The 11,637-nt window shown below is 34.7% G+C and overlaps 1 protein-coding gene across 2 annotated transcripts; it reads left to right on the top strand.

Annotated features, from left to right (window-relative positions):
• Window positions 1-2,796: 2,796 nt before the first annotated feature.
• Window positions 2,797-11,493, top strand: LOC122608754 (RNA-directed DNA methylation 4). Of its 2 annotated transcripts, none has more exons than XM_043781845.1 (10): window positions 2,797-2,956; window positions 3,064-3,165; window positions 3,625-3,725; window positions 3,833-3,895; window positions 4,647-4,688; window positions 9,614-9,765; window positions 10,195-10,307; window positions 10,415-10,508; window positions 10,604-10,677; window positions 11,057-11,493. In XM_043781845.1, exons 1-10 carry the CDS (start codon window positions 2,821-2,823, stop codon window positions 11,266-11,268), a joined length of 1,089 nt encoding a protein of 362 aa, XP_043637780.1. In that variant the 5' UTR covers window positions 2,797-2,820; the 3' UTR covers window positions 11,269-11,493. The 2 variants fall into 2 exon arrangements, with proteins under 2 accessions (XP_043637780.1, XP_043637781.1); XM_043781846.1 differs by having other exon boundaries at window positions 2,799-2,956; window positions 10,418-10,508.
• Window positions 11,494-11,637: the final 144 nt, after the last annotated feature.

Here is an 11,637-nt window from a genome sequence, read left to right as displayed (position 1 = left end):
TGTGAATTCATAAAATAAAGGTTTAGAGGATAATTAATTTACTAAAGGCAAATTGGATAACTTCTTATAAGGCATTCTTAAAAAAGGTCTCAGTAAGGATAATTGAGTCATACCCAATGTTTCATTTTTTTAAAAAAACAATTTTCATAAATGTAAAAGAGTTAGAATTTTTATAAAGTATTATAAATAAATCAAGAATAATTACCACAACCTATAAATTTTCTATATATATGTCCTAACTAGGAATTTTTGGGCGGCGTAAGTTTTTGAAAACGTTTGCGTTTATGGGTGGGGTTACAAAAATCACAAATTTATGGGAGACAAAAAATATTGAAACGCAATTTAAAAAAATTACAAAAGGAATATACTAAACCAAAAAATAAAAAAAAAAACAAAAAAACAAAAAGAAATATGAAAACTAAATGAATAAGTTATATAAAAAAACAAATATTACATGTGAAAAAGGTATAAAAACGAAATGTTTAAAAGAAGAGTACAAAAGAAATACAGCGCAACAAAAATTTTTTAAAAAAAGAAAAAAAATAGTAAACAACAAAATATATAGCATTTTAAAAAGTTATAAAAAAAATGTTAAATGTGATAAAGGTATTAAAAAAAATGTTACAAAAGATTAAAAAAAAACACAAATCATATAAAGTTAGGTGGTTAAAATAATAAAAGAGAAACAAGAAGGACTGAAAAGTAAAAACCAAAAAAACAGGGGCTAAAATGATATTATTAAAAAAAAGGGGGAAGGCTTGAACCCGTAACCCTCATTCCTTAAGCCATAAAGAATTAAAGACCAACCACTCTACCAAATCCACTTTTGTTATTATAATTGATAATTTTATTATTTATATTAAAACTGCATGTAAAGACAAAAAAACATTGTTCACATGGTACTCCTTTATTATAGTAGGTAATTATATAAACATAAATATAATTAAGATCATGATTTAAATAAAATAAATATTAAACTAATAATCATTAATAGATAGATTGATATATGGTGAAGTCTGAGACAGTACGGTCTTGGTTTTCCCAGCATGGGTTTCCTCTGAAATTGAAGTTGAGTATATATATACATGCCGCTGAGCCCAAATCTACTGTTCAAAAATATGTATATACGTATATATATATATATATACAAATTAATTTCTTTTAACTAAAAATTATGTATCATAAAAATTTTAGTGCAATCAATATATCTAAGTATGTACTTAAAACCTATAAATCATTGTATATTAGTTTTACTATAATCAAATACTATTGATATTATTCGATTTGTTCTACTGGAATAACTTTTTAGTAGATAACCAACCATATAGATAAATAAAAAAAATGAGACTAATCAATATGATTATGATAAATGAGGTTTATTTATATTACTTTATAAAAGTTCTTCTCCAATTTTTAAAAATGTTTCGAGAAAATGAGACGAATGACCCAATGTCCTTAATGAACCTCGCGCTTGAGAGAATTTAAAAAAAAAAAATTGATTTGTCTTTAATAAACAAATTTACACCATAAAACTTTATCTTATTAAATTATACCTTAAACTTTTAATATTTTAGTTTTACTACCACAGTTACATCATTTACATTTACATCAATCATGTCGTCAGCGTTGTCAGCGCCACTAATAGCCACCAGCATTAGCACAAGTCTCGTCACCACTATATCTCCATTGTGTTGTGTGCTAGTATGTTTAAAGTGCTTAAGGGGGTGCTTAGTACAATGAAATGGGAAGAAAAGAAAATGAATGAGAAAGACTTCCCGTGTTTAGTTACGATGGAGAATGAGAAAGAGATCGAAGAAGTGAGAATCAATTTCATTTTCTTCATTCTCCGAAAATTGTAGAGAAATGGGGCAAGCATTGGAAGAAATTTTGTTTGTTTGAATGATGTTGTATGTATTAAGTTTAATTATATTTTAAAATTTTGTTTTTTTTATATTTATCATCTGTTTCCACCAAACAACAAAATCTATCCTATTTATAAATACTTTTTTGTTTTCCTACTATTGTTATTCTCCGTTAAAGATTCCTTTTTTATTCCCTCGTACGACAGAAAATATAAGGGCTTAAAAATCTTGTTTTTGTTTGTTTCATAATAGTGTCTAATTGTCTATGAAACTTTAATCAAATGCATTTTGTTTCATAATAGTGTCAACCATATAAATTTTCAATTGTAAATTTATTAGTCAAACACATTCAATATAATTTGAAAGTTTATTAAGAAACTATAAAGTCATAAAACACTATTACAATCCCGAATATTCTAAAATACAAATCTTGTTAATATTAAGAAATAAAGAACACCTAAGCTCAATGTTTTAAATATCGGTAAATACCGACCGGTATTACCAGTATCGAATACCACGCTAGTATTTTAAGTCTGGAATTTTTTCGGTATTTTCATTATTCAATACCGGCCGGTATTTCCGGTATTACCATACCGGTATTTCCGGTATTTTCAAAAAATAAATTTTGATTTTTAAAAAAAATTATTTTTATGATACTTTAATGTTATTTTTTGTTATTTGTGAACTTTAAAACCTATATTTTGTTATGAAATACATATTTGGTATTATTTTTGAATAAATTATAATTACATTTTGACTATTTTTGTTAAATTGTAACAAGTTACAAAAAATATAATAACCAAAATACCGGTCGATATTTCCAATATTACCGATAATACCGGAAAATTTTTTTATAACTAAAATACCGGTTTTTAAGTGGTCCCAAAAAGAATAACCTATTTGCTAATACATCCTTTTCAATCCTTGTTTCACTGGAGACCAGCGTTACTCCTTATCGATGGTTGAACCGGCGGAGAGTTCATCTACGGCGGCGGCGGCGGCGGCAGCTCTGTCATCAAAAGATAATAATAATAATAAGCCAGTGATTGTTAGAGTTAAACGGAAATCCTACCACTCTCCACTTGAAGCTTTCTGTCTCTCCCTCTCTTTACTTTCCTTCATTTTCCTTATATTTATATATATAACAACTATATGTATATAATAATAATAATTTATGATGGGTTTTGATTGTAATATTTAGGGCTTGAAATAAATGAACGACCAGCTAAACGACCATTGTTGGATTTTGCTAACCTATCTATTACCAACAACAACAACAACAACAATAATTCATCTTCACAAGGTTTGTGTCTGTGTTTGTGTAATTCTGCTATTTCATTTTATTTTATTTTACTATTTAATATTTTAATGTAATGATTAAAAGCAGAAGCTTAGGGTAACGCCGAAAAAAATGTATTCAGCTTGTTATGTTTTGCTATTATGTGTATTCAACTATTTTAAATAGTGTTTCTTACTTTCTTAGTGTATAGAATAGTTAGTTTTCCTTGTTCGGTAGAAGGGAGTTCGTTGAGTTTATAGAATAGTTAGTATTCACCCGCAAATTTTGAAGTGGGATATTATAATATAGCATTTTTTGTTTAAAGTTGGATAAGTTAAAAAACACTTGAAATGGTAGAGTTAGGTATCTTATATATCGTGATTGGGCTTTAGTTATTAAATGTTGGATGAGTTATTGGAAAAAATTTAGTTACGGGGATGATTATATGATATGGTTGTGTTGGACGATTTTGTTATATTGCAGTTGAGGAACTCAAGTCCAAAAAGATTTTTGTGCAACATGTGGAGACTGTGAGCAGCTCTGATGTTGCGGTTGATATACTTCAGTCATTTGTGGCTAGCAAGGTGATCTTTGATTTTCATCTTATTCGTGTTTAGTCAAATCCTTGTTTTTCGTATGGAAAATAATTGATTGATCGGTTGTTCTTCTTGTTTAAATTTATGTTAATCAGCCAAATGCACTTGATTCTAAAGCAAAAGTTGAGGACCAAAGGCGCAGTAACAAAACTGATAATGTAAGATCTCCGCCTTTGCTTTGTATCTAACATTTTGCATTTCGTATAGCATTCATGCTTATGCTACTAGCTGTATGATCTCTGTTCAATTACATAACTGTGTATCCTGAGATTATAATGGTAGACGGATTGTTTTAAAAGATGGAACTAGTATCTTGGATTACATTGTTCTTGCTTGATTTTGGAACCAGAGATTAGCTTTATGATCATAAAAAACATTTGGCATATGCGTGGTTGTTGAGCATATATTGTACATCAGTTCAATATGTTGCCTTTATGAAGCTTCTTAACTGAAGCACCATATATTTATAGCTATAATTCTATTTCAAAATCATTTTGATTGTGGTACCTTTACGAAGATAGTTATGATTTAATCTTATCATTGCAAGTTGGGGTTCTACACTTCATTTGTTTATATGTGTGTTGGATATAAATTATTATGCTCTCCTGACTCAAGAACTTGGGTTGTAAACAAGAACTTGGGTTGTAAACAAGCAATGCTTTGTATTAATACATGGTCTTTTGAAAGGATGGCGAAAGATATTTGAGCTATGTTACTTATAGTCATAGTTATAATTTTGGGGCTCTACATAATACTTAATATTAGTTTAATTGAACCTTTTTTCATCCTTGTTAGCATGTTTTAAATCTTTGATAATCTTTTTTTGTTTGCTACTCAATGGTATTTCTCTTATGAAGTCTTACATGTTGCTAGATTTTCTCACATTTCGCTCTTGATCTTATTTTGCAGAAACAAAAGCAGTTGCTAGTAAAAGCTAAAGAAGTGCAAGAGGTATATCTAAAATGTGTTTTACTAACATCAATCTTATTATAGCTTTTTCTTTGTTTTACTCTTGCATTAGATGCCAAGCCACATTCCAATGGTCATTTCCCTTTTTCTATGAACCTAATCACAAGCTAATATGTTGTTGGGTTTGTGAAGGCCTCACGGGCCTGCTGGCTATATTTATTGATTAGGAAGCCCTAATTGGTTTCCTTGTTCAACAAGCAAGAAACCCTAGCTGTCCTCCTATATATACCCATCAATTGTAATTGTAATCAAATGGTTCAGAGCATCAATAAAATAACCTAGTTTGCAGCCGGTGGATTAGGCCCCCCCACTGGGACCAAACCACGTTAAATTCTTGTGTCGTTTATCTTTATTTTCTGCTTTATCTTCTTGTTTAATTGCTTTCGTTGTGCTTAGCTAAGGGCAGTTCCTAACAAGTGAGTTTTGAACTAATTGGTTTCCTTGTTCAACAAGCAAGAAACCCTAGCTTTCCTCCTATATATACCCATCAATTGTAATTGTAATCAAATGGTTCAGAGCATCAATAAAATAACCTAGTTTGCAGCCGGTGGATTAGGCCCCCCACTGGGGCCAAACCACGTTAAGTTCTTGTGTCGTTTATCTTTATTTTCTGTTTTATCTTCTTGTTTAATTGCTTCCGTTGTGCTTAGCTAAGGGTAGTTCCTAACAAGTGGTATCAGAGCTAGGTTTGATTTGACTCTGTTTATTGCTCGTGGCTGCTGTATGTGCCGCGATTAGGGTTCTGTTTTGTTCCCTTGTTCGCTGGTTTTCTACAGCCTGCCGACCTGCTGTTTTTCGGATCTGTTCCTGCTGTATCTGCTGATTTATTGCTGTCGTTCAGCTGTTGTTTACAGCAACTGCTGCTGTTTTACAAGCGTGAACAGGTTGCTGTAATTCGCGATTAGGGTTTCGGTTTTGTCTCTCTTGTTCGCTGTTTTCTCTCAGAGCCTGCTATCTACAGCCGTCACGATTTGGGTTTCTTCTACCTTTGTTCGTCGCTGTTTGTGGCTGTTTGTAGCTGCTGCTGATCTGGTTGGCTGCTGTTGTGATCGCGTTTAAGGGGCTGAATGCTTCTTTGTTCGCTGAATTGCTGTTGTTCGCTGCTGGAATTATTGCTGCTGCCGTTTCTTTCTTGTTCGATCTGTTTCTGGGTCTGGTTTGCAGCAGTTTTGCTGTTGTTCCGCCGCTGTTTCACCACAGTTAACCGCATGCCATTGCTGCTGTTGAAGCTGTCTTTGCTGTTGTCAGCCGTCACCGATTGGAATTCTGTTAGGGTTCTTGGTTTTTTTGGGTTATTTGGTGTTATTGATCGAGTGGAAGATGATAAAAGCACTGTTTTTTTCTTGTTCGAGGAGGTATTTGGCTACTGTTCTTGGTTACCATCGTCACATTCTTGTTCGTCATTAATCTGGTGTTGAGGTTGAGGTACTGTCTCTGTTCATATTATTGTTTGAGTTGTATCTCTGGTTATTCTGAATCACGATTAGGGTGTGGTTTTTGCGGATGGTTGTTACCAAGTTTGTTGCTAACTTGCTATGATATTACCTTGATCGATTAGAAAAGAAAAGAAGATAAGTACCATCGTTTGAAGTTAGTCCATTGAAACGGGTATTAGGGTGATTAGGGTTAAGCCTTGGTTCGACCGGGTATATATAGGTGTTTTGGAATGGATTGGATTTCCGTTGGATGTGGTACCGTTTTTGAAGAAAATAAAACTAGCAGGTTTGGAGTGCTTTGTTTTTTTAAGTATTCCTGTTCCGGGGTTGCTAGTGTCGACACAAGTGAAAAAAGTTAGTCATGTCATGGAACTAGCGCTTGTTTTCTCTACTATTGTTATTGATCGTTTGCTATTAGTGGTTTGACTTTTGAGTGGATCTTTGTACTGGTATTGGATGAAGGTTTTCGCTGGTTGAATATGAGTGGAGGTTCGTCTCATGAAGTTTGGTTTAGCATGGGTTGGAATAATAGGGACTGTAGGAGCTGTGCGTAGTTGACTTGGGGGGTTGCATAAGGTGCTCGGGGTTTTAGAGTCGTCCGAGGTTGATAAAATTCTGCTTATGGGAATGTGTCTGGGTTAATGCATTGGGACTCATTGGAAGGCAGTGAAGACTCTTGTTACAGATTCTGGTTTGCTTCATTTTATGTTACCTACTGTAGTGAAGCACTCGTAAATCTGTTGATTAGACTTTTGGAGTGTGCAGATTACTGCACTACCGGAAGAACTGAACCAACTTTCGGAGAAAAGTCTTGGCTCGCGGATTCAAGAGTTATATGAGTATGGTGCGCAGTAGAGAACTCCGGGACTTTCAGGTAATCTGTTTGAGCGTATTCGGAGGTTTGAACTTGGATGGGATTTTGTAAAAGTGGGAGCACGAGGAGTGTGTTGACATGTGTTGAAATCGACGTTAAGTTCTGAAGACCAGGGTTTCGAATGAAATCTCTCCTGTGATGCTACCGCTAGTGGAGAGTGTTGTTCCTCTGGAGTCTCTGGAGCCTGTATTTGATATCAGTAGGTGCTGGTTGAGACTAAGGATGAGTCATTGGTGATATTTGCCATGACCGAGTCGGTTGTGTCCGATTGTATGGTTTACAGCTTCAATGATGAAAAGGGTCGCTGCAACTAGGTACACTTGGGATGCATGGATTGAAGTTTGGTTTGTTCTTGGGAGCTGGACCTGTGAAGACTTCTGTTCCTATCCGTTCTTATTGAAATCTTAGCTTGTTCATGGAGAATTGAAGACTTAAAAAAGTCTTCTGTTGTTGAGGTTTAGTTTGTTCTTGGAACTGGAGGCTTGGAAGATTTCTATTATCCGAAGATTACTGGAGTTACTGTTTGACCGGGATATTGTTTGCTTGAATGGCGGGCTGAAATTTATCGCAAGGCCTTCAAGTGGGAGATTGTTGGGTTTGTGAAGGCCTTACGGGCCTGCTGGCTATATTTATGGATTAGGAAGCCCTAATTGGTTTCCTTGTTCAACAAGCAAGAAACCCTAGCTGTCCTCCTATATATACCCATCAATTGTAATTGTAATCAAATGGTTCAGAGCATCAATAAAATAACCTAGTTTGCAGCCGGTGGATTAGGCCCTCCACTGGGGCCGAACCACGTTAAATTCTTGTGTCGTTTATCTTTATTTTCTGCTTTATCTTCTTGTTTAATTGCTTCTGTGCTTAGCTAAGGGCAGTTCCTAACATATGTTTTCCAAGCTATTATTTTGATGCAAGTAGAATTCAAGTTAAAATATCTTCTACTAAAAAGGGTAGATCGATGAAGTTGTATGACTATCAGACTCAAACACACAACAATGATTATGAAAAAGTTTTTTTTCTTTAGTCATTGAGCTCATTTGATAGGATCTGATTGAAGGCATCCTTGTTGATTTTAGCAGTTTGCCTGAGCAGGCATATAAAGTATGTAGTTTTTTCCAATTCAAACCAACCCATGCCACCCCAATCACAAAACAACCCAAAACGTTGAGTTTTTAGAGCAACTAGCAGAGATGTTGCTGTCATTTTCATTCAGCAAAACACATCTACACATATCTAGGGTAATCAGGTTTGGGCCAACCCCAAAGCAACCTGTCAAGCAAGTCCCTACAGATAGTTTAGTGAGGAGGCGTGGTTAAGATATTGTAGTCCATTACCAGCTAAGAGCTTAAAAAGACCTATAAGTTCAATAGAACAGTGTGTGACCTCAAGGTAATCCAATGTAGGAAGGGTTTGCCTAAAACAAGTGCCAAGATTGTTTTGACAGCCGCTATTTTGAAGGGCTGTCAATTCTTTGCAGCTTTCAATGAGAGATTTAATACATGATCAGTAACTTGTGGACACCAAACAAAATCAATCTGGTTCAGTGATTCGCATTGGGCCAATAGTTTTAGTTCCTTGTCCGTAATGAAGGGACACATCCCATTATTCTTTTCTTTTCATAATTCACAAAACTCGCACACCACATGCTTATTCTTTCTTGATTAAAAAATCCATACCCCCCCACCCCTCATTTTTTTTACTCCGAACACACACTCATCATTACCATAATGGAACTACAACCGGTGGCCCAATGCAGATCATTGAACATATTTGATTTTGCTTGGTGCTCCAAAGTTACAGATCATGGAGTTAAATTTCTGATTGAAAATTGCAAGGCATTGATAGCTCTTTGGATATCGGGCTGGCAAAACATTCTCGGGACCTGTTTTAACTCGATTGGATTACTTTGAGGCAAACCTGATTAGCCTAGATTTGAGTGGGTTTATCTCTGGAGGATTCCCCTTGCTCTAAAAATTCAATGTTTCAGGTTGTTTTGTGGTCGACTGGTCGGGAATGAAGGTTGGGCCGCGGTTGGTTTAAATTGTGAAAAATGCATACTTTATATGCCAATCGATATACACGGTTTTCAGATTAGGGTGTATTTGATCTGGACCTTTGTGGCGGATTTTTTTTTAGCATAGCAAACTTCTATCAAATCACTCAAGCGGGGTATTGGACAATTCAAGGTGATTAGGCCAGATGTGGAAATCAACAAGGATGCCTTAAATCAAATCCTACCAAGTGAGCTCTATGACTAATGAATTGGATTTTCTGATTTTTAATCTATCTGGAAAGGATTAAAAACCTTACAATGATCTATTTTTTCAAGTCATGGTTGACTGAAGACTTAACTTTCATGTTTGATCATTGTGTTTAGTTCTGGTTGTAAATTTTTGGTTAGTTGCTTACCCTTTATAATAACCTAACAAATTCATATCTGATTCACCCACATCCTGATGGTCATGGTTAAGATTACCATAAAAAAATTGATTCAAAGTAACGTTTAGTTTAGGCAGACAATGTACCCAACACCATCTAAAAGTTCATAAACCTAGTAGGTATATTATGTGTACTCCCTCATAATCTCTCTCTACCAGCTTTTGGCAAAGAATGCTCGCTTTAAGCAAATATGGAAGAGCCGGAGGGAGAAAGATACCGCTGCATCTGATAATGCATTGCATGACATGTGTCATCTGTATGATGTTGAGCGTGTGGATGTTGGGGAGACTACTGAGGTGCACGAGGAAGAGTAAGTATCAGTACTACACGATTATGTATTCATTTGTCCGTGACCAGTCATATTATCAATAGAGATGGCAAAGATGGTCCCGTTCACTAATCACTTACGAAAAGGTCAATTTGGGTTATGATTTATTTCGAACGGGTCAAATAAAATAGCTTGAAACGAAATGGGTTGAATGGGTCCAACAAGTCTAATGTATATTGATTGCATAGTGTCTTAAGTCGGTTTAGTCAAAATACCAGGGTGTTATTGATTAGAGTTAGAATTTAGTAATGATATTATATACTGTTGTTATTTTTTTTATAATAAAAATGAACCATGGAAAAAAGGTGTTCTAGGTGAATTCAGTGCATTGTACACCATTTAGATTTACTTGTTATCTGACCCATCCATTTTGCCACCTCTAATTATCTCGTTTTTTCAATACTCATGCAGAGATGAGGAGGATCAAAGACTAATGCGCAGTTTCTTGCCGCTTTTACAAGAGTTTATTCCAAGTGCTGCAGAGGAAATTGAATCTGATATTGACTACCAAGTGGTAAAAAAAGGTATTCTACTCTTTGTTAATCTCATTCATTCGTACTTTCTATGAGTTCTGTTCATTAATTGGTGAAGCATCTGAATTTAATTCTATTATTTTCGTTATGATAATAAGCAGCATCCAAGGATGAGTATGTATATGATTTGTATGCTGTTAAGGATAACAACATCAGTGTGATGGAGGAAGATACTGTCTCTCCATTTCCATTGTAAGGATCTGATATTTGGTCTATATTTTGCTGCATTTATTCACTGCTCAAATCCATAGTTTTATATAAAACCCGTTCCTGGATTTTGAGTATAGTGTCCAAGTTGATGAGAACGATGATTTCTACAATGGACCAGATAATTCAGACTATGAAACTGATGATTCTAATGGTACATATTATTACTCTTGTAAGATTTCAAGTAGAGGTGGCAATTTCAACCCATTACTCTTAATATTTCAATTCGGTTGTGTTATACCTAAAACAAGTCAGTTTAGAAGTTTGGTTAGGGGGAACAATCAAACATGTCGAAAGTCGTCCACAATTTTTTTATTAAAGACATTCCTAATCTGTTTTATCTATTATTTTAGATTCTTACGGAAGTAATATTGTTTTATTTAAAGCTTTAGATTCTTACGGAAGTAATTGTTTTGTCAGTCAATGTGAAAGTAGCACAGTTCAAACTTAACCAGCCTGACCAACTTATCTTGCCACCTCTAATTTCAACCTCCTATCTTTAAGTATATTTTTATGCTCTCTTTGGACTTCAGCTGAAGACAATCCCTTGAATGATTATCCTGATGAAGAGGAAGAGGAAGAGGAGGAAGAGGATGAAGAAGATGGTGATGAAAGCTCTGATGAAAATTCAAAGGAAGGTGACAGCGAGTTTTCAGAATCTGAAATTATAAGAGACGAAGGTTTCTCGGACGATGACATGCTGATATACCATGATGAAGAAGATGATGACGAGGCCTACTGGTAACGTGTTTACAGTTTTCTTGATTGTGTATATGAAACACACTCTTAATCATGCACAGTGCAAGTAGATGATAGGGTCGTACTTTGTTGATATTACGTCTCCGTGCTCTTAGTTTGTAAAACCATGAGGGGATGTAATTCAGATATGAACTGAGCTAGTTACTCCGCCGATTTTGGAATTTGTTCTAACCAGTGTATTATTGTCATATTGTGAAAGGCCTTTGTTGGAGCTCTCTGTGTTGGTGTCAACTGTCAAGTTTTAACAATATATACATCAAGCCTCATGATTGTTGGTGCGTTTGAGAGAAAAATTGGTTAAATAAATTCTTTATCGACTCCGAAGGATGATACTATTTTTGTCAAACATTCCAAA

Source organism: Erigeron canadensis, chromosome 7, assembly GCF_010389155.1.
Source record: "Erigeron canadensis isolate Cc75 chromosome 7, C_canadensis_v1, whole genome shotgun sequence".
Taxonomy (NCBI): Eukaryota; Viridiplantae; Streptophyta; class Magnoliopsida; order Asterales; family Asteraceae; genus Erigeron; species Erigeron canadensis.
This window is presented reverse-complemented; position numbering and strand designations above follow the sequence as displayed.

Coding starts and splice junctions, on each gene's coding strand:
- LOC122608754 (XM_043781845.1), top strand. CDS start 2,821: ATGGTTGAACCGGCGGAGAGTTCATCTACGGCGGCGGCGGCGGCGGCA. Junction 3,166..3,624: donor CAATAATTCATCTTCACAAG/GTTTGTGTCTGT, acceptor GTTATATTGCAG/TTGAGGAACTCAAGTCCAAA. Junction 4,689..9,613: donor AAGCTAAAGAAGTGCAAGAG/GTATATCTAAAA, acceptor TCTCTCTACCAG/CTTTTGGCAAAGAATGCTCG.